This window comes from Dendrobates tinctorius, unplaced genomic scaffold (assembly GCF_039654945.1).
Source record: "Dendrobates tinctorius isolate UK_male_01 unplaced genomic scaffold, ASM3965494v1 ptg000111l, whole genome shotgun sequence".
Classification (NCBI taxonomy): domain Eukaryota; kingdom Metazoa; phylum Chordata; class Amphibia; order Anura; family Dendrobatidae; genus Dendrobates; species Dendrobates tinctorius.
Window position 1 is genome coordinate 14,854,219 of NW_027361779.1, and position 23,550 is coordinate 14,877,768.

Sequence of the window (23,550 nt, forward strand, 5' to 3'; positions counted from 1 at the left end):
TAGCACATTACACTGTAAAGGTTTAAAATCCTGCAGGGCCCGCAAGGTCCCCCTGCTCAAGAAGGCACAAGTGCAGGCCTGTATGAAGTTTGCCAATGAACACCTGGATGATTCTGTGAGTGATTGGGAGAAGGTGCTGGGGTCAGATGAGACCACAAATGCTGCCTATGACCGAAAGAACACAGTCGCCATTGTTAAGGATGGAGGTGGAAACATTATGTTTTGGGGGGTGTTTCTCTGCAAAGGGCACAGGACGACTTCACCACATCAATGGGAGAATGGATGGAGCCATGTACCGTGAAATCCTGAGTGACAACCTCCTTCCCTCCGCTTGGACATTAAAAATGGATCATGGCTGGATCTTCCAGCAAGACAATAATCCAAAACATACAGCCAAGGCAACATATGAGTGTCTCAAAAAGAAGCACATTAAGGTCATGGAGTGGCCTAGCCAGTCTCCAGACCTTAATCCCATAGAAAACTTATGGAGGGCGTTGAAGCTCCGAGTTGCCAAGTGACAGCCTCAAAATCTTAATGATTTTGAGATGATCTGCAAAGAGGAGTGGACCAAAATTCCTCCTGACATGTGCGCAAACCTCATCATCAGCTACAAAAAAGTCTGACTGCTGTGCTTGCCACCAAGTAGTAAGTGTTGTTTGCCAGAGGGATCAAATACTTATTTCTCACTGCAAAATGCTAATTTATATAATTTATACAATGTGATTTTCTGGATTTTACTTTTGATATTCTGTCTCTCAATGTTAAAATTAACCTACCCTTAAAATTATAGACTGTTCATGTCTTTGTCAGTGGGCAAACTTACAAAATCAGCAAGGGATCAAATGCTTATTTCCCCCACTGTAGCTACCTGCTTGTTGTGCCCAGTGCCAATCTTTGTCAGGTCAGAGCAGTTACAGACCACTACTGCCAGCAAGTCTGTGGCTTTTGCTGCCTCCACGACAGAGCAGTGTCTTCTCTTCCCCTCTGCTCACTTCCGATGTTGTGCTGATTGATAGGCTGCTCCCCGCTGCCTAACTATAAGGAGTCGGCTGCCAGTCAGCATAACGCCCGCCAGCAGTGACACATCATCTCCAGAGCAGAAACGGAAGAGCTGCTCTGTTGATGAGTGGTGAATTGGTGAATTGCATTGAAGCAGGGGAATCTCCAGGTACACAGTCAGATTGGTAACTTTCTGCCTGTTAGTTTCATGCACAAAAATAAGTATTGAATAACCCCCTTTAAGACTTAGAGGAAAAATATGACTTCTATTTTTTTCAAATTATTTCTATAAATCAATAATACATGTGGAAACAAACTATGTAATATATCCTATTAGAGAAATCTGCTTCTTTCTCCTCTTGAACTGATGATTCATTGTCAAAATGCTCAATTAACAGGTAAAATCTTTATTTATTGAATACATATTTTACCCTTAGGGTGTGTGCACACGTTGCGGATTCGTCTGCGGATTTTTCCGCGTGGAATCTGCAGAATCTGCAGAATCCGCAGGTAAATATGCCTGCATTTTACCTGCAGATTTCTCCTGCGTTTTTACCCCTGCGGATTTCTATAATGGAATAGGTGTAAAAACGCTGCGGAATCCGCACAAAAAATTGACATGCTGCGGAAAATAAACCGCTGCGTTTCCGCACGGAATTTTCCGCAGCATGTGCACAGCGTTTTTTTGTTTTCCATAGGATAACATGGTACTGTACATCCCATGGAAAACTGCTGCGCATCCGCAGGGCCATATCCACTGCGGATCCGCATACGAATCCACAACGTGTGCACAGGCCCTTAGGACTCGCTCCCAATTGTGGATAAAAAAATCGGTCCAGTCCCGCTCCGGTGTGGAATCAGTATGGCTGAACTCATGGCATGCGCGAGTGCAATGCGAATATGTGATTATTTTCTTGCCTAGCATCCATGTGCTATGGATGACATCCATTTGCAATGGATTTTTAACATAATCTTTTACATACTATAATGCTGTATGTAACTTTAAAGCTAGTTTACAAAAGTAGTAAAGCAATCTTACATAAAGATGTAGATAGATGATGGAAGGATATCTGATATATAATAGATATTACAGAGAATAGATACTGTGGGGAAAATAAGCATTTTATTATTTATTTATATAGCACAATTGATTTCATGGTACTGCACATGAGAAGGGGTTACATACATACATTTGATACACTTCCAATTTTGCACGTTTTCCCCATCTACAAAGACTGGAGAGGTCTGTAATTTTTATCATAGGTACACTTAAACTGTGAGAGACAGAATCTAAAAATAAAAACAGTAAATCACATTATATGACATTTAAATAATTACATTGCATGAAATAATGATTTGAACACCTACCAACCCGCAAGAATTCTGGCTCTCACAGACCTGTTAGTTTTTCTTTAAGAAGCCCTCGTACTCTGCACTCTTTACCTGTATTAATTGTACATGTTTGAACTTGTTACCTGTATAAAAGACACCTGTCCACACACTCAATCAGACTCCAACATCTCCACCACTGCCAAATCCAAAGAGCTGTCTAAGGACACCAGGGACAAAATTGTACACCTGCACAAGGCTGAGATGGGCTACAAAGGAGGACCTGGTCAATGACCTGAAGAGAGCTGTTACCACAGTCTCAAACATTATCATTAGTAGCGCACTACGCTGTCATGGATTATAAACCTGCAGGGCAGCAAGGTCCCTATGCTTATGCCAACACATGCTAGGCCCAGTTGAAGTTCGCCAGTGACCATCTGGATATTCCAGAGGAGGCATGGGAGAAGGTCCTGTGGTCAGATGCCGTGTTTGGAGGAAGAAGGATGAGTACAACCCCAAGAACACCGTCCCAATCATGAAGCATGGTGGGGGGAAACCTCATACTTTAAAGCTGTGTGTCCACATTGCTATGCCCACCATGCGTAAAATGAGTGCTTCATGTGTGGATGGTACCCGGGGTCTGGAGGAGAGAAGACTCTCCTCCATACCCTGGGTACCATATCCCTGTAAAAAAATAGAATTAAAATAAAAAATCGGAATATACTTAACCTCTGACGGCCCCCGGAGTCCTTCCCGCCTCTCAGTTACGCTGCCAGCATCTTCCGTTCCCAGGGATGCATTGCACGAAAGACCTCTGATGACGTAGCAGTCTCGCGTGATGCTACATCATCAAAGGTCATTGTCGCAAAGCATCCCTGGGAACAGAAGATGCTGGCAGCGTGGCTGAGAGGCGGGACAAAGAGGCCAACAGAAGGTAAGTATATCCCTATTTTTAATTTTTTTAAATTATTTTTTACATTCTATCTTTTACTATTGATGCCGCATAGGCAGCATCAGTAGGAAAAAGTTGGTCACACTTGTCAAGCACTATGCTTGACAAGTGTGACCAACCTGTCAATCACTTTTCCAAGCGAAGCTTCAAATCGCTTGGAAAGCGCTAGCATTCTGCAAGCTAAAAACGCTTGCAAAATGCTAGTGTTTTGCGAGACAATGCATGCAAATTTTGCATGCGTTTTACCCGCGGCAGGGAGTTGCGGAAATGCTGTGGAAAATTCTGCAGCATTTCTGCAATGTAGGCACTTAGCCTAAGTGTGCTTTTCTTCAAAGGGGTCAGGACGACTGCACTTTATTGAAGAGAGGATGGATGTGGCCATGCATCGTGAGAGCAATGAAGATGGGTCGTGTCTGGGTCTTCCAGCAGGACAATGGCCCAAAACACAGGGCAGCTAAGGCCTTGAAGAAGGTCCTGTAGTCTCCAGATCTGAACCCAATAGAAAATCTTTGGAGGGAGCTGAAACTCAGTGTTGCCCAGCAACAGTCACGAAACTTGAAGGATTTGGAAGAGAACTGTATGGAGGAGTGGGCCAAAATCCCTGCTGCAGTGTGTGAAAACTTGATCAAAAACTACAGGAAACGTCTGACCTTTGCAATTGCAAGCAAAGGTTTCTGTACCAAAGTTCTGTTTTTCTATTGTATCAAATACTTATTTCATACAGTAAAATGCAAATTAATTATGTAAAAATCATGCAATGTGATTTTCTGGATTTTTTTTCTTTTTTCTAAGATACGGCATCTCACACTTGAAGTGTACCTACGATAAATGAAGGTAGGAAAACTTCGGCAGTATATCAATCAAATAATTATTTTCCCGACTATATCCTGTTAATACATAATTTTTCAAGCCCCTACAAACTTGCACTCTTCAGTGCTTTTCATGTGGCACTAAAGAGTGTTAAGGTTGGTTTAACCTAATATATAAAAAAAAAAACGACGTCCCGTCCCTGCTATTTTTGAAAACCAGCCAAGGTAGAGCAGACAGCTACATGTTGATATTATGTTATTATTTTTTTCGACACAGGGTGAACTGGTACGTCGAATGCCAGCTCCCTGACCTGACCTCCAGATCCTGAAGTATTCAGCCATCATCTGCCTCTAGCAGCTGTGGGTTGAGTGGAACTCTGTGACCATGTTAAATGTCGTTGTCAGTCTCTGGCAGTTGCATTTAACACACACAGGCAGGGGTGCACTTCATTACATCAGTGCACCCATGACCTCATGGGTTACCATGACAGTCGGGTCTGCTGAAGATCCCGATGCCTGTCATCTTGGTTCTCTTGTGAAAGCCATCCTGTCTCTGGCATTCATAGGAGACTGTGATTTCTGCTATGTACTGCAGTGCTGTGTCATTGCTATATGTGTAGGGGGTGGTGTTGTTATGAACAGTAAGAAACGCGCTGCCACTTTAGAGATGGCACCCCCTTGTTTGGTGTGATGTAATGTTCTGCTCCCCCTGCAAAAGACTGTGCTAATGAACTATCCAAGGCTGAGGAGGGGAGGAGTTGAGACTGAGAGGGTGTGAGCTGGAAGCTGCTGGAGAGAATGGCTGAGCATGTAGCTGTGTAAAAGGTCGCACAGCCTGGGATGTAGTGGACTTGTGAAATTGGACACAATTTGGGTGTAGCAAAGGTGGCTGTCCTGTGCTATTTTGAGAAGCCATGAAGAGACCGAGAAAGGGACTTACAGTTTCCAGGAGCACCTCTCGGACCCTGAAGCAAGAAGAAGACCACGTTTCACGGATCTGCCAACGTTACCGTGAGTTTGTTCCAGTTTGTGCACATGTCAGGGCCTAGTGTATTCAGACAGAACACGACAGCCGGGTGGCCTGTTTAGTAGAGGCCAGTGAGGTTATACCTAGAGTAGCCTCATTCTTTGTTTATTGTTTGGCTTTACCTGTGTGAAATATATTGATCCTGTAATAGTTGGAGCAATGCTATTTGATGGCCCAGCTAAAGAATACAAACTCTTGTAAATTATCTTTTGCCACTGCATACCCCTGTTTGCACCCTCTTATGCACTTCATTCCTTGCCTTGCAATAAATTTACCCTTTGTTGTTTGCACCTCATCTTGTGTATCATGGTGGTTTCCCGGCCATCGCTTCATATGTAGCACAAGTAATCCCTAAAGGGACTAATAAATACGTACAGTGAAGTGAAAAAAATGTTTTTTAAAAATGTAGAATAAATCCAAAAAATGCAAACGTTCAAATCACACCTCCTTCCTCCATTAAAAAATTAAGATATAAAGAAAATTAAAGAACACATTTGGTAGTGCTATGTTCATAAAAGTCCCATCTATCAAAATATAATAAAATGAATCAATCCGTTCGTTATCAAGAAAAGCAATCATAACCCCCGAATCGTAGTTTTTTGGTTGCCGCAAATGTAATAAGAGGCAATCAAACCATCGCATCTACCCCCAAAAGTGATTATCAATAAAAATGTCTTCTCGGGGCGCAAAGCAAGTTATCAGACCGGTTCATATGTGTGAAAATTTTAAACATTATGGCTCTCAGAAATTGGCGACACAAGCAACTGGTTTTTTTTGTTTGTTTTTTTAACAAATTTCTGAATTTTTTTCACCACTTTAACAAAATAAAAACTATACATGTTTTGAATTAAACTTAATTTATCCAGCAACACCTTAGTCGTCTTAGGCATATTCTCACTGCTACTAGGAGCGTGATTCCTAGATTTTGGAAACAGTAAAAGGTTCCCTCACGCTCTGATTTGGTGATGGAACTCAACGACATAGGATGGAACAATTGATAGGACAATTGAGTGGTAACACTGGAAAGGTATATAACACTTGGGCCTCCTGGGTTATATTTAGAGAATCGCCGGAATTGGATTCTTGGTTGTTGGATCCATAGACAGTAGGTCATATGAGTCTGTCTACAGGATGGGATCACATCTTCTACCCTACTCCTTGAAACCCCCACCTCCCCCCCCTTTTGTTTTTTCTTCTATCCTTTCTACCTTCCCTTTTTCTTCTCTATCTTCTATTCTTTCACAGACCTAGAATCTAAAGCCCCCGTTACAGCGAGATCGCTAGCAATATCGCTGAAACGACACTGGTTTTGTGACGCAGCAGCGATATCGCTATGTCTGATACTTACCTGCTACCGGCTCCCCGGCTGGTTATCGCTGATCGAGCGTGAAGGTCCTGGATCATTTCTCGTCGGGCGCTTCCTGCTGGGCTTCCTGTGGCACCCACGAGCGACGCGTGGACGCGGGTGGGAGGACGTCGGGATCGCCGCATCTGACAGGTAAGTAGCGATCCCCGTCCCCAGCTATGTCGCTGGTGAGATCTGCCTGTGTGGCAGCTCACTAGCGACCACTTAGCGATGCACCAGCGATCCATATCGTTGTCGGGATCGCTGGTGCATCGCTTAGTGTAACGGTACCCTTAGTCTAGGTACCTTCTTATTTAAAATTTAATTCAGCTATAGACAAAGTTGTACTCATGTTAATTGCCTACATGAACAAGCACTTCAGGCGCTCATTCGTAATTTGTTTCATATGTATGATTTTCTAGAGCAAAACTGTCATAGTTGTTATAAAATTCTTTTTTGTCTGTGAAAGTAGAAGCTGTATGTTCTTTTCTCTTTCTGTTAATAATGATTGACATATATAAATACCTCAATAAACTTGATTTATACAAAAACTGTACATGTTTTGTATCTGCGTTATCATACTCACTTGGAAAATAATATTGCCAGGTCATTTGTACTGCAAAATGAACGCTGCTAATAAAAAACTTTATTGCTGAACTGTGGTTTTTTCACTGCACTTGGAATTTTTCCCCCTCTTTCCAGTACATCATGCGCTAAAATAGAAGTTGTCTTTCAAAAGTACAACTTGTCTTGCAAAAAAGCAAGCTGTCACACGGCTTAGGCCTGTTTCACACTTCAGTTTTTTGTGTCAGTTAAAATCCACCAAAAAGGCGGAAAGCGGATCCGTTCCTAACTGATGTGAATGGAAGCCACTGGATCTGTTTTTTTGACGGATCCGCCGAATGAAGAATTTTAAAGGAACCGCTGCCCCCTGGGAAGAAGAGAGAGAGAGAGAATTTCCTCCTGGCTTCATTCCTCCGGGCATGCGCTCTATAAAAATGCGGATCCTGCAGTAGAAAAAACGTTACATGGTCCGTCCAGGCATCTCGGCGTACGAAAAAAATTTGACGCATCCGCCGAAAAACGGATCCAACAGATGGCCATTCGTCAAGATCCGCCGGTAATGCAAGTCAATGGGGAAAAAAACGGATCTGCCAAAAAAATGGCGGATCCGTTTTTTTGCAAAAACGGCAGATTTTGACTGATGGTCAAAAACGGAAGTGTGAAACAGGCCTTAGTCACCAGGAAAAAAAGAAAAGTTGTGACCCTTGGAATAAAGGGAGGAAGAAAACTATCGAGGGGAAAAAAAATGAAAAATCGCGTTGGGGAGGGGTTAAAATGACGTCCACTCTGTTGTGTGTTTTTGGAAGAATGGAAAAAAAAACCCACTCATATTTATCATTATTCTTCTATAATGAACCCCCAAAGACAGAATAGTGGCGTTTTGGTGACAAGCTCTTGTTTTGATTCTTAATTGATCCCATATATTAACAAATGAGTTTTATAAAATAGAACTTGTATAATTTTTCCTACTTATTTCAACAGATTGAAATAACCTCAAATTGGAAGTTTGTAGAAGACCTTTTAAAGAAGTCTAGTGCTAATCAGGTACGCTATGGCCTGCTAATATTACATTGTATTTTTCATAGCACGCCCTGGTTTGTCTTTTGTGTACAATTGGTAAGAACTGTGATAAAGGTAATAATTATCCTATTGCGATTATACTTTAAAGTCTGGGATCCTGGAGGACCAACTGCGGATGCATCTACAGTGCTGCCTTACGTTATGTGACGTCTGGGAACCCAATCTAGCAGTGTCCACTATACTGTGGGAGTATTACAGCAAAAATTTGGTGAGATGTAGGCACTATAAATGTTTTATGAAAGTGTAACAAGATAGAAAACGTTCTTTAGAGACATTGGTAACAAAAAAAACTATAAGCAGGGTCATCAACCTGTTGTGTGTTTTTTAGTGACCAGTTTTAAAAATAGAATATTTCATATTTTAGGCTGATTTTAATTAAAAAAACACATATTGACAGACCATTTTCCCCCGTTTCTGACATTTTTATGTTTTATTGTACATGCTTATTGGGCATTCCAATAAATTTGATTTTTTTTTTCACGATATATGGGTTTTTACAACCATGTTATTATTGTACTCGTTTTGTTGATATTGAGTTGACAAATTAAAAGAAAACTAGGAAATGTGTGGTGTAATTTTTGGGGTTTTTTTGTTTTTTTTTTCAATCCCCACAAAGGATTGCTCAAAAAAAAAAAAAAAAATTAAATTGCGTTTCCCTTTCCAAAGAAATAATTTTTCAGATGCTGAGTTTTTTTTCCTCCAGAAGTGGCCATTTACAGTGATTCAGACCGGCAGAGTCTTTGTATTTATTTATTTTACACATTGTGCCCCCTCATAAGGTCTTTGCGGGAGGAGAAAGAAGGGGCATTTTGACATATTAATACACTTTTTTTTTTCTTTTTTTTTTATTGTTCATTTCCCCTGTAACATGTGCTGGTGTATTAGCCCCAGTTACAGGGGAATTTTAGCCTGCTGCATACAGCAGCAGATGGAGTATACGAAGATCCAACAGCTCCAACTGTGCAGATGTGTCTTTATAAGGCTGAACGCCTTCACTTCAGGACATAAAACTGTACAAATTGTCTTGTAGGGCTTAACAGCAGTACCAGACACATGGACATACACATGCAATTGTGAAGGTCATCTTTTAGAATTGTACATATTTAGTCATTTTACATTCCTTAGTTTACAAGCTAAATATAGTCTTTCTTCTGGTTTTCTTACTTTACACCCACTAAATATTATCTTGCCCTTTTTTGTTCTAGAACTGTTTATTTAACATATCCTGGCTTGGAGTAAAATCCCTGGCCAGTGTCAGTAAAACGCCTTTTTCCATGCTGGAAGTTGTGAAAAGCTGTTGTGCAGAGGATCAGAGTCCTGACTTGTACAAGTCTGATAACAGCTACCTTATCTTCTTACGGATCTTGGCCCGGCTAATGAAAAAAGCCAAAGATAGTGTCGGTGCTCAGCCTTGGAAGCAAATTAAAGGCAGGTCTGTATTTTTCAACCTGTTGAGTGCCTGGTTGGTTGTTAATGCTGCTCCTCATCATGGTAGTCATTATACTTGTGTATTGGCTGTCATTTCTAAAATTTGTCAATTTCAAGCAAATTACTTTATCCTTTTATCTGATTTTGTTCTTGCTGATTCAGGCGGAAATGCGAACTGTAGAGTTTCTATCTATTCTAATTCATTGCATGTATTGTGTTCTGTGCTTTTCTATTATGCATTACTTTACTATGTTGTATTCCTCTCTTCAATAATGTACATGGTGGGCCATTTATAAAGTTGGATCCAAAATGGCCGACTTCAAAATGGCCGCCATGGTCACCACCCATCTTGAAAAGTTTTCCCCCTCCCATATACTAATGTGCCATAAACTGGAAGGTGATATCACCAACCATCCGCATTTTATTTAGGAGTATCCATATACATGGCCCACCCAGGTGTATCCGTATAAATGGCCCACCCTGTATATTGACCTATTGACTGGATATATCTGAAGCTTAATCACAGAAGTAAATATTTCTATCTTTGACAGAATCTACTCCAAATTTCATCAAAGGAAAATGCAGGAGCTCACAGAAGTTGGCTTGCAGAACTTTTTTACGCTTTTTCTGTTACTGGCTACTTTAGCAGAGACCGAAGATGTCACAAGCCGTGTTTTGGACCTCTTACATTTTCTAGTTCCTTCCAACCTTAGTTCTGCTCAGCAAGCTCTAATATGGAGAGGCAATTTTGCTTTCATACTAATTTATGTGGAGAAAAACATGGATCTAAGTGTTTTGGCGGAAAAACTTTCCCACAGCTTTCGCGAAACTGCCAAAGAGTTCCTGGTTTCTAAAGGTGACTATGGCCAGAAACACACACACTGGACCCTGCTTTCCACATATGTTGATGGCGTCCAGGAAGTTTTTGAGACAAGCAGTCTTTTACAACTTTCAGAAGAAAAGTTACTGAGTGATGGTTTCAGTATGTTGCTGCCAGCGTGTCGGGAGTCAGAGTTGAGTGCTGTTCTTCATTTTCTGCAAACAGCCATTGCAAGACTCAGGTAAGAGAAAAACACAAATGTTTTTGTCGGAAGTCTTTTTCTTATTACTTAATAAGCACTAAATGTAGGATCAAGTTGTGTGTGTCTATATAATGTTTATTTAGTTTTCATTTCTGGACAACTTTTCCAAAAATCATGGTGAGCATTTTATTGGGAAACTAATGAATCCTAAAAATTATAGGTAAAAATCTTTCTCCATACAGATGGTACCGTGTTTTGCGGATTATAAGACGCACGCCAAGTTTTGAGGAGAAAAATAGGGAAAAAAACTTTTTTGTAATAAAATGGTGGTGGTACTTATAATCCATGCATCTTATTGCTTACTGGGGGTGGTGGCTGCGGTGAAGTAGGGTCGCTGCTGGAGGAGGCAAGAGTGGAGCGTCGCTGCAGGCTGGGATGAAGGGGTGTTCCGATGTGTGCCACTGCAGGTGTTCGGTGGTGCGTGAGCTCTCCCGACACTTTGGGAAAGCCCAGAGCACCCACATTTACGTACATGGTTTACTGTGCGGTGGACTCCGGGAAAATGTCTGCTGGGGCATGTGCAGATGGAGATCTCGGGAGATGAAGTCTCAGCGCTAAGGAGGGAGCCGAACATATTCGCTCATGTCTATAGAAAAAGTGTAAATGTAAAAGCAATTCTTAGAAGATGAGTAGTTCATAGAATCGTAGAGTTGGAAGGGACCTCCTGGGCCATCTGGTCCAACCCCCTGCTCAAAGCAGGATTTGCTAAATCATCCCAGTCAGATGTCTGTCCAGCCTCTGTTTGAAGACTTCTATTGAAGGAGAACTCACCACCTCTCGTGGCACCCTGTTCCACTCATTGATCACCCTAACTGTCAAAAAGTTCATTCATTACTATCATGTCAGTCACTGCTTATGCAGAATGCAACAGTCTAGATCAGTTTGTCATAAAGTGCTACTCTCTGCATAGGCAGCAACAGAGATGACAAGCTGAGCAGGCACTGGCCAATCACGGGGGTGGTAAGGAATTTGCACCTCCATAGACTTTGGCGATGGGGGCAATGGTTCCTTTACTGCCTGCCCACCCCATCATTCCCCTGCACCATTGCCTTTTCTCTCCTATAAAATTGTGTACACTACATCCCTGGGCTGTGGCAACATTAATGAAAACGTGCATAGTGTCCGTTGCTGGCTGCTGTAAATGAACTGTACAATGTATGCCCCAAAAATAAGGTTTCTAGTATAATGTCACCTGGCTGCATAAGAACAGCAAGTGACAGTCATCAGTGTAAGAACATTAATGATGGCCGTGTCCCTGTGTGAATATGTACAGTGTGGACGACAGACTTTTTTTCTAAAGTTTAACCTACGATATTCTCCTTTTGGATATTACAAGGATGTCTAATTTCTTTTGGAATATTCCCGGTGTTTTCTGCATGTCAGATGCAAGGCTTATTTAAAATGAAAAGAAAGCTGGAGCAATTTTCTTTATTCCATTTCAGTCTCCTAAGGCCGATTTCCCCTGGTGAGCAGATAGCGGTAGGGGGTTTAAGGGAATTCAGCTCTCTGCAAATTAATGTCTCACATCATGAAAATTCAGGAGCGTTTTTTTTTTTTCTATTTTTTTTCTGTATCTTGAAAAGTAATACAGAGAATGTGAGTATTATTTCTTGCCAGCGGGTAGAAGATGAATGATTTTGTCACAGTTTTACTGCTTGATGAGCAGTGTCCTGAGGGTCAGGCTTAACTCTGTGTCACTATGCTGCTCATTACTCTTAAGCTAAATAAGGGCTGATTGGATCTAAATTGCCTGGCACACGGGCCACAGATGAGCTCAGCGAGCAGGGGATGACCTGCTATTCAGGTGGGGAGTCACCCCGGTGTGCAAATGCTGCATTAGAGCACCGTGGGAGAATGAGAGGCTGCCAGCAAAAGAAATCGAAATGTAAAAACTCTTTGAAGCTGAGATGGAAGAATTTTGAAGTGTAGGAAGTGACAGGTTGATGGTACTTATCAGCTTTGGCTGGATTAGAGAACAGTGTCATCTTGCTTTTATAATGACAGTAGTCTAAAGCCGGCTGCTAACTACTCTGCGGCGCAGAGGAGCCGTTGACGCAGTCTCTTCTGCTTCTCGTGATAGAGAGGTGCTTCAGGATATTTAAGCCTACTTAATAAAATGCCCCTGTGCAATGAAGGCAATTAGCCCCCCTAGCCTAAATAATGTGGTTATTTTTTGTTTGACCGATTTATTTTCTTAATATACAGATCGGTTGTTGGAAAGTGTACAGTCGAACCAAGACTCGTTTATCGAGTGTAAACAGATTCCCTGAAATGTATGACGGGTATATGGGCACGGGACTATGGGATCGTGGATATGTATGATATGTATGAAGGCCTTTTATCTGCTTAATGGAGAATGACATAACGAAGGGATTGCCCACACCTGTCCATGACATAGCCTTGGAGTCAATTGTCCAATTACTTTTGGTCCCTTGAAAAACAGGGTGGCACATGTTAAGGAGCTGAAACTCCTAAACCCTTCATCCAATTTTAATGTGGATACCCTCAAATGAAAGCTGAAATTCTGAACTTCAACTGCATCTGAATTGTTTTGTTTAAAATTCGTTGTGGTAATGTCTAGAACCAAAATTAGAAAAATGTTGTCTCTGCCCAAATATATATGGACCTAACTGTGTGTGTGTGTGTATATATATGTGTGTGTGTATATATATATATATATATATATATATATATATATATGTATGTATGTATGTATATGTGTGTATATACTGTGTATATATATATACACACACACACTTTACAAGGCACAGTACAGCTTCCTACCAGGTACGGACTGGGACTGAAATTCAGCCATAGCATTTGAAATTGCACAGGCCCATGTCACTATCCCCAATCACCAGGTGGGATATAATACTAATATTATCCTGGAGGAAGAAAATCAAGATTTACTACAAGACCAATATTTCTAATGATACCCGTGGCTTGCTGGTTTAAGTGACCGAGTCAGCCACTTTGTGCTTTCTCATAACTCTTAACAGTATGAGTGTCTTAATAATACCGATTCTTTTAACAACATAGCTGGCAAGGAGGCCCACGACCAGACAGGCCCTTCTGGCATTTGCTAGATGGCCAGTCCGGCCCTACTTCCTACGCTAATAATTGTAATGTATCTGTAAAAAATCATATGGATGGTGTCTGCATGACATCTGACTTTTTTTTTGTTGTTGTTTTTAATCCACCTGTTGAGATTAATAGGCAAGTCTGCTGAGAAACAGATCAGAGTAGTGCATATTTCTAATTTTTTTACCTGCAGAACATCTGTCTGTAATAACGCGCAGTAAAAACTACCACATTGACTTTCAATCCCATACACTAAAGCTAACTCGTGGCTACTTACGGTAACTGCGGAAAATAATGATCAATTTAAAAATCCTGCTACAGAAAAAATAACGGGGATGGAAGGCACCTGGATGGTAAAATGCATAAAAGGGTATTCTCACTTTAATAAATGGCTTTAGTTAGACAGCATGAAAATGAGCAAGTTTGCAGTTGACTTGCTTTTTCTATCTGCTGTCATTTTTCCTTTTATCTTGCATAGTGTGCAGCTTGTTTCCATGGAGACCAACTGCGAAAGCTTGTCTTAGTATGCACAGTAGCTACATTTCATTCCGAGCTGTTAAATTTTGAAATACCAGTCACGCAGCCTATTGATTTTTATACAGCAGTTAGCTGCTCATTTCCCTCTCAGATCCTGACTGAGCTGCTCTTATCAGTCCTGCATAATCACAATCTCCTGGCACCCAGCATCACCAGTTTATAAAGCAATTGCCCTAATCACAGCTCTTATGTTCCTGAGCCGTGTTTGTTCAAAGGCTCTGTTCTCTCTATATGTAGTTATAAGTGTAAGGTGACTATAGAGTTGAGCGAGAACTTGAGAATAACTCTTTTTTAAAGAGTTATTAAAGAAATAGTTGTGCCATATCCAAATGATTCAGTCCGAAAAACAATGAATAGAGAGGAGGTTGAGCAGGCGCACCTCCGCTCCATTGAAGATGGGGCTCTGTAGAATCCCAAATTTGGAGCCCCATGTGATCGCTCTGGGTCCAATTGGTTACAAACTCCCAGGAATCAATGAGTTAGCCCCTAAATTCCTGTTTTGAGAATAATCCTTTAATAGGATTAGGTTGAGATCCATTTTGGGAAATAAAAAAATACTCTGTAAAGGAAAGTAAGCAGAGAAATAAAAAATCTTCTAGGTGTTTTGTGCAATAATACGGAGTTTGTGGTCTTCGCTGTTATAAGTGAAAACTAATTTTATTTTTTTTCCTCTTGCAGTTCTTCCATTCGCTTTCTTGCCCTCTTTGCCTTTTCGCTCTATCACTTTTGATCAGTTTCTCTTTCTATGATCACTGCGTTTTGTCACCAGTAGAAAATGAGGACGAGAGAGGACTACCTACTAAACGCAGCATCAAATGAAAATTTACAATAATTGAAAAAGATGTTGAAAAAATTGTAATTTTAGGTATTAGTAATTTTAATAAATCACTGTATCCACATTAGATGATTTGCCGGCACTGATCCTTCCGTAATCCTCCATAGACTTCATGGCATATGCTGTCATTATGTACCGTAGTTATTACAGCTCATTGTTGCTCTGTTACATGTCCTGTGAAGTAACACATGGGAATGGCTGAATTGGTTAGCCTATAAATGTGTATGGCAGTGAGTTGACTTTAACCTGGTGGCAGATGGCGGTGAGTTGGCGGTGGAAAGAAGGATTCAACTTGTTGGATTTAGTCATGCCAAATCCTTTATTACAGGAGGTATATTGCACATGCAGAGGTATCATACAGCCGCTTACTCCCATCTATCTACTAAGAGCACATACACATTTTGCTGACCAGAATTTTAAAGTAGCTCTGAGGAAAGAACAACAGCAATCTCCATGATATCTCTGGCATCTGTCTGTGCTTTGTAGATGCATTCATATATAGCTAATTAGTAGTGATGAGTGAATGTGTTCGGATAAGGTGTTATCTCAGCATGCTCGGGTGCTAAGAGTGTCTTCAGCACGCTCTAATAATATTTTCGAGTCGCCGCGTCTGCATGTATCGCGGCTCTTAGACGCAACTCATGCAGGGGATCGCCTAACAAACAGGTAATGCCTGCATGTGTTGCAGCCAGAGCGTTTCAGAGTTAAAAATATATGTCTTAAATCTTGCAGCAACCCGCTGATGCATGCTGCCCGTGGATCAGGGAGCCTGTATCAGCTGTCACGTACACTTTAAAAATGTTATTATTGTGCTTCTTTTCTTTACATTTTATTAATTCACTTTTTTTTTTAAAATGAACATCAGAAATCAGTAAATAGCATGTATAAATAGGAGTTCTATCTATTCAGTCTCGGGCTCTGTTTCACAACGAATGATGCACACCTGCCTTCTCCGGGATTCTGCCATCACCGATGTGATGCCATCACCGTTCACCAGTCACTACAGCATGAGATTGGATGAAGAGAGGCACTGGAGCAGTATGTCATCAGAAAAACATCCCGTCATGTGCTATTCAATTTATCAGTTTGTGTTTTGTTTGGATGATGGGGAATGGGTGCCATTTCAGTGTTCACCTTGGACAGCAGAAAGCGAGAATTGGCCCTGGTGATGAGCATACATGTGTATTTGGGGGGTCAGGAGGAATTGTCATTGACGGAATGTTAAGCCGGAAGCCATATCAAGTGCATGGCTACTTTTAATACGTGAATGCTAAGCAGCTTAGAGATTTAGTGACCATTGTACAATACACATTAGACTTGTGGTTGTCATTTCTATATTGTTGCTTCTGGGACACTTGGGTGATTTACTACATTTTCTGTTGTAATCACACCAAAGTAAGTCTTCACAGTAAGGTTTATGGCTTTTGGTAAAAGGGTCACGACGTCGTATGCAATTGTGTGCACCAACATCTACTATATAATCATCTAACTCTGTAACGGAAATCCCGCTTCGCTGATTGGTCGCGCCCGGCCGGCCGCGACCAATCAGCGACCGGCGCATACCGGTCGCGAATTGGCACCGAATTCGAACTACGCATTCCACCGCAACCGTCGGGAGATCTGCGGCACTAGCCGATGATCTCCCGCCGGTTGCTGCAGGTCATCTCCTGCCACACGGAGGTCAGCGGCGACGCAGCCGGGAGATGACCGGCGCAGCGCACAATGTGCGGATGGTACCCAGGGTCTGGAGGAGAGGAGACTCTCCTCCAGGCCCTGGTTACCATAAACTTGTAAAAAATCGAATTAAAATAAAAAATAGTGATATTCTCACCTTCCGACGGCCCCCAGACTCTTTCCCTCCTCTCACCACGTGCCCAGCAACATCCTCGCTCTCGCGAGAGTGACGTCATCTCCGGTCCTTCGTGCTAAGCATTACTGGGACCGGAAGATGCCGGGAGCATGGAGAGGAGATCGAAGGCCGTCGGAAGGTGAGAATAACCTTTTTTTTAAAACAAAAAAAAGTTTTATTTTTTACATTCTATCTATTACTATTAATGCTGCATAGGCAGCATCAATAGTAAAAAGTTGATCACAATTGTCAAACACTATGCTTGACAAGTGTGACCAATCTGTCAATCACATTCCAAGAGATGCTTCAAATCGCTTGGTATTCGCTTGAATTCCGCATGCGAAAATCGCGTGAAAAATGCATGTTTTCCGTGGGAAACCGCATGCGAATTCGCATGCGTTTTCCCCCCGGCGGGAGTTGCGGAAATGCTACGGAAATTTTACCCTTCGCCACGACAGCACCCACTGGAGGTATCGGATCCGCCCCATTTGGAACAGGAAACCCTACAGGAAAGATAAAAGGGAGCGGTCCGCCTTTCCTCCTCAGTTTTGGTTTCCTGTTCCAAACGGAGCCACGATATCCTTCAGGAAAGAATACCTGGGCCAGGCATGCCGCCTGTGCAGTCTCCATGGGAACGGCAGGGGCTGCGGTCCGGAGGCAGCGTCGGGGGAGATTCCGCTAGACGGCTCCCCCCTCGTCTGGTGAGCGAAGGGTGATGACGGGGTCCGGGGAGGGCCGCCCCGTCTCACCCAGGAGAGCGCCGGTAGGCACCGGGACGCACCGCTGCTGGGAGCGGTAAGAGCGCCAGTGGCGCAGAAGAAAAAAAAAAAAAAAAGGAAGTCTCTTTTAAAATGGAAGCGCCGGTGGCGGTGCATAAAGAGGGGGACCGCATGGAGAGCGGGGGCCGCACATCAAAGCGGCGCGGTAGCCGGCTGGCGCACAGTCTCCTGACCCCCCGGAAGTAATGGTTGAACTTCCGGGGCGGGATGGCTGAGAGCGCGTCGGGCATGCACGCGGTGATCCCAGGGAGGAGGAGCAACTTCCGGGGGGACGAAAAAAAAAAAAAAAAAAAGAGGAGCAGATTATTTAAACAGCGGCGCAGCTGTGGAGCGATGCAGCAATGTCGTCCCCAACGGAAGCACACGCTCCAGCGGGGGATTCTGCAGGAGGTAGCTCCACCAGGGACCGCAACACCGGCCGCATGAATGAAGCAGGAGAATCAAGGCCTAGGACGGTATCTCAGCCATCTGATCCGGTAATATAAGGCTTCACTGGGTGAGTGTGCAAAGTATATACTCTGCCTACTAAGCTGACCTCTTCTCCCCCCCCCCTGCCTTGGTGTCCCCTTCTAGACCAAGAAAAAGGATAAATCCAAGCATAAAGAATGTGCGCTATGCTCTGAACCTCTCCCTGACTCCTACCCTAAGAAGCTCTGTAAACAGTGCACCAAAGAGACAAAGCAAGGGGCCGCATTGTCGACAAAGGATATTAGAGCTATAATCAGGGAGGAGATACAGGCTATTAACCGCGCCAAAACTCCCTCAGAGACTGGCAGCAAAAAGCAGTTAACCCTCGGCTCAGAGTCAGATGAAGAAGGGGGGTTAATCTCTGACTCCTCACTAACATCCTCGTCATCATCAGACATGGAGGGACAGTCATGTTTCCCCCTGGATAGTGTGGACAACCTAGTCAAGTCGGTGAGAAGCACTATGGGGTGCCCAAACCGCACAAGACATAATGTTTGCGGGATTGGCGGAAAAGAAAAGGAGAGCGTTCCCGGTAATACCGGCAATTAAGGCACTAATAAAGAGGGAATGGGAAAAAAATGACCAAAGAAGTTTTCTCCCATCAGCCTCAAAAAGAAAGTATCCATTTAGCGATGAGGAGCTATTAAAATGGACCAAAGTGCCAAAAGTGGATGCCGTTATATCCTCTACTTCGAGACAATCGGCTATTCCAGTAGAGGACTCAGGCTTGTTGGCAGACCCGTTGGACCGCAAGGCGGAATCATCATTGAAGAGGTCTTGGGAGTCTACCACTGGTATTTTTAAGCCAGCGGTAGCCAGCACATGCACCACTAGATCTATGCTCGTGTGGTTGGACCAGCTGGATCAACAAATCGAGCAAAAGGTGTCCAGAGAAAAATTAAGGGCCGCTATCCCATTGATAAGAGGGGCAGCTGCCTTTATGGCTGATGCGTCGGCAGACACTCTACGGCTGGCAGCAAGATCAGCAGCTCTAGTGAACAACGCCAGAAGGGCGTTGTGGATGAAGAGCTGGAAGGGGGATGCGCAATCAAAGGCTAAGATCTGTGCCACCCCGTGTGAGGGAGAACCTTTAAGAGGCGACCGTTTGGAAGGAGGAGGCAAACGGAAAGATCAAATAGATGGGCCGCAAAAGAAGAGAAACAAAAGGGTACCATGTTCAGGGGTCCAACGTTCCGAAGGGAAAATAGAAATTAAAAAATCAGACCCACCTGTAGGGGGTAGATTACGGTTCTTTTATCCAAAATGGGAACAAATATCCTCAAACCCATGGATCTTGAGTATTATTAAGGAAGGAATGAAAATAGAATTCCTTTAAAATCCTTATGATTTCTTTGTCCTAACCCGCCTTAACTCTATGGCCCAACATAAGGCCCTCGAAGAAGAGATTCTGAGCCTACTATGCAAAAGGGTTTTAGTAGAGGTCCCAGAGGGACAGGAAGGTAGAGGCTTCTACTCTCCCTTATTTTTAATTTCCAAACCAGATGGTACGTTTAGAACAATTATTAATTTAAGGAAGCTTAATACGTTTATTAAAAATTATAAGTTTAAGATGGAATCAATCAGATCCACCATAAAGCTTCTCTTTCCAAATTGTGTGATGGCAGGAATTGACTTAAAAGATGCTTACTATCATCTTCCTATCCATAATAGATACCAAAAATATCTAAGGGTCGCAGTGGTATTCGATGGCAAGGTCCGTCATTTTCAATACACGGCCATGCCTTTCGGCCTCTCAACAGCGCCAAGAATCTTCACCAAGGTGATGGCAGAGGTGATGGCCTATGTTCGTCAAAAAGATACTTTAATCGTACCTTACTTAGACGACTTCCTAATAATCGTGAACTCAGATACCCAATGTACCGAAAGAGTGGCTGATGCAATCTCATCTTTGCAGGACCTAGGCTGGATCATCAATATACAGAAGTCCAGGCTCGTTCCGCAATCCCTCCAGATGTTTTTGGGGTTCCAATTGAACTCCATAACCCAGAAATGTCTACTTCCGCAGGTAAAGATTGCACTAACAAAAGAGAAAGTAGAGGCAGCCATAGATAGACCACGCATGTCTCTGAGAGGGGCAATGTCGCTATTGGGGTCGCTAGATTCCTGTGCCCCTGCAGTCCGGTGGGCCCATTATCATGTCCGCACACTCCAGCATCAGATTCTCCAGGAGCAGAGGCGACATGGTGGTCACCTCGAGAGCAAGATAACTCTAACGCAGGAGGTCTTGACTTCTCTGGAATGGTGGTTAGATGATGACCATCTATCCTCGGGAGTCCCATGGGTCATAGTACCATCTTGTATCCTAACCACCGACGCTAGCCCCCAAGGCTGGGGAGCCCATATGGGGAATAGCTTTTGTCAAGGAAGATGGAATAGAGAGGAAAGAGAATACTCGTCTAATTTAAAAGAACTGACAGCAGTATACTATGCTCTACATTATTTCCTTCCACAGCTCCAACAGAAACATGTCAGAATCCTGTCGGACAACACCACCACAGTGGCCTACATAAACAGACAAGGAGGTACTCGATCAGAGACTCTGATGTCTTCCGCGGCAAGAATCTTAGGCTTAGCCGAAAGCAGTTTGTTGTCCCTCTCAGCTCTTCAAATCAGAGGAGAGGACAATCAAGAAGCAGATTTCTTAAGCCGTCACACACTTCGGCAAGGGGAGTGGTGCCTCAATCACCAAATCTTCCAGAACATAGTGGCTCTATGGGGGCATCCTCAAGTGGACCTCTTCGCCACAAGGGAAAACAGACAAACAAAGACCTTTGCTTCCCTGTCTCCAGCAGATCACCCAGACATACTGGATGCCCTCCAGGCCTCATGGAGATTCAAGCTGGCATACGCCTTCCCTCCATTGATTCTCCTGCCACAAGTGATTCAGAAAATCAGAGAGGAAAAGGCGAGAGTAATCCTGATAGCACCTTTCTGGCCCAAGAGACCGTGGTTCTCGTGGCTACGAATTATGTCAGTGACAGATCCTTGGGTTCTCCCCTCAAACCCCAACCTACTCTCCCAAGGCCCTTTCTTCCACCCTCAAGTGGACAACTTACACTTGACGGCGTGGAACTTGAAAGGCACCTATTAAGATCAAGAGGGTTTTCGCAATCATTAATTACTACGCTCCTGCAGAGCAGGAAGCAGTCCACAACCCAAATTTATAAAAGAATATGGAAGAAATTCCTACAGTTTCATACAGCATCTCATACAGCAGAAGTCCCGATAGTCCCTATCTTAGAGTTCCTACAAAAAGGGAAGGAATTGGGCTTGTCAGTAAACACACTGAAAGTACAGGTGTCTGCGTTGGGGGCGCTGTATGGCCATAATATAGCAGGGAATAAGTGGATATCACGATTCATTACGGCATGTGAAAGAATAACTCCGGTTCACATACCCACAATCCCTACATGGGACTTAAACTTGGTGTTAGACGCCCTGACAGAAGAACCTTTTGAACCGATAGATACGATATCCCTTAAATATTTATCATTTAAGACAGCCCTCTTGGTAGCACTGACATCCGCTAGGAGAGTGGGTGATATCCAGGCCCTGTCCATAGATCCACCCTTTTTGCAGGTATATCGGGATAGATTAATATTAAAGCCAGACCCCTCATACCTGCCTAAGGCATCAACAAGGTACCATAGGTCTCAGGAGATACTCCCCCCAACCTTCTTTGAAGATCCCTCCACTCCGGAAGAGCAGAAATTCCACACTTTGGACGTCAGAAGAACTGTCCTAAAGTATATTGAAAGGTCCGAGAGCTGGAGGCAGTGTAGGGCTCTCTTCATTTCTTTTCAGGGCCATAAAAAAGGGTATGGAGTCACAAAGAGCACCATTTCCCGATGGATCAGGGATGCCATTCGTTTAGCCTACTCTGCAAAAAATGAAGAACCTCCGGGAAACATCAGAGCACATTCCACCAGAGCGATGGCGGCTTCCTGGGCGGAGAGGGGAGACGTTCCAATTGAAACCATATGTAAGGCGGCAATTTGGTCATCCCCTTCTACCTTCTATAGACACTATAGACTTGACCTTTCGTCTACTTCTGACCTAAGCTTTGGCAGGACTGTCCTTGGCACGGTGGTCCCACCCAGGTGATGGTCTCTGGAGTCTCTCCAGTGGGTGCTGTCGTGGCGAAGGGTAAAAAGCCGGATTACTTACCGGTAATGCTCTTTTAATGAGTCCACGACAGCACCCGCTCACTTCCCTCCCTGCTAGAAATATCAATATTAAAAGTATATCTGCTAAAGTTGGATAAGTAAAGTTATAAGTACAAGACATTGCCTAATCCTTGGCGGTCCTCCTGGTACTCTGAAATGCAAAACTGAGGAGGAAAGGCGGACCGCCCCTTTTATCTTTCCTGTAGGGTTTCCTGTTCCAAATGGGGCGGATCCGATACCTCCAGTGGGTGCTGTCGTGGACTCATTAAAAGAGCATTACCGGTAAGTAATCCGGCTTTTCCGCAGCATTTCTGTAACATGGGTACTTAGCCTCAGTGTGACACGCAGCAGCGACCAGGCCCCTGCTGTGATATCGCCGATCGTGGTAGATCGTCCTGTACCATCTATTGAACGTCAGTCTCCCGCTGGCCATATTCTAGAATACCCGATGCGTTACGATCGGGCCACCATCTAGCATTGTTATAAATTTCTAGAGCAAAGTAAGCCAACTAATGGGTGATGTAATCCCAGCGCGTCTGTAGTTTGTGTCGAGAACCACTAATACAGACTTTACACTGTCTAATAACATGTTTAGTAAATCTGCCCCATTATGTTGATATTTTATAAATTATAAAGTAGATATGACAGGCTCAAACCCCAACTTAGGTGCTCTGGGAAAAAACAAGACTAAAGTATAGGACTTCCGGCCTCCTCCACACCTGACTAGATTTAGGACACAAGGACGGGAGTCACGTGCTGACCCTACACATCGTGGTTACTATAGGTACCGTTCCAGCAGCTGGATTACAAAGGCAAACCTATACCACTTATACACACACCTCAAAACCAAGGATCTAGTCATATCCCTGATGAAAGCTCGAGATGTAGAGCTGAAACGTTGGATTGTAACACCACCCTTTTTTGGATTGTAACACCACCCTTTTTTTTCACAATCAATAAAATCACAACAATTAAAGACTGTCGTTGAGAAGACTTTACTTTCATGTTATTAGTGTGCCGGGGTTACTCCTATACTTTTGATATTTTATAAATGACCTACAGTAGGCATCAGACCTCAGGATTACAGAATTCATGTGTTTTTGCAGGGTTTTTCTTTAGCCGTAAAAAGTAACCTTTCCAGTAATGTTCTGTAGCTGGATGTAAAATGGTCAACTTTTCCATTATTTCTGTTACGTTTT

At 43.2% G+C, this 23,550-nt stretch overlaps 1 protein-coding gene across 1 annotated transcript in view; it reads left to right on the forward strand.

Annotated features, from left to right (window-relative positions):
* MMS22L (MMS22 like, DNA repair protein) overlaps positions 1-23,550 on the forward strand; it is a 147,817-nt gene that overhangs the window by 57,875 nt on the left and 66,392 nt on the right. The window contains exons 10-13 of the mRNA XM_073589524.1: positions 8,007-8,069; positions 8,194-8,313; positions 9,311-9,537; positions 10,085-10,594. Of these exons, the coding sequence (XP_073445625.1) occupies positions 8,007-8,069; positions 8,194-8,313; positions 9,311-9,537; positions 10,085-10,594 (920 nt within the window). The remainder of the gene's footprint in view (positions 1-8,006; positions 8,070-8,193; positions 8,314-9,310; positions 9,538-10,084; positions 10,595-23,550) is intronic.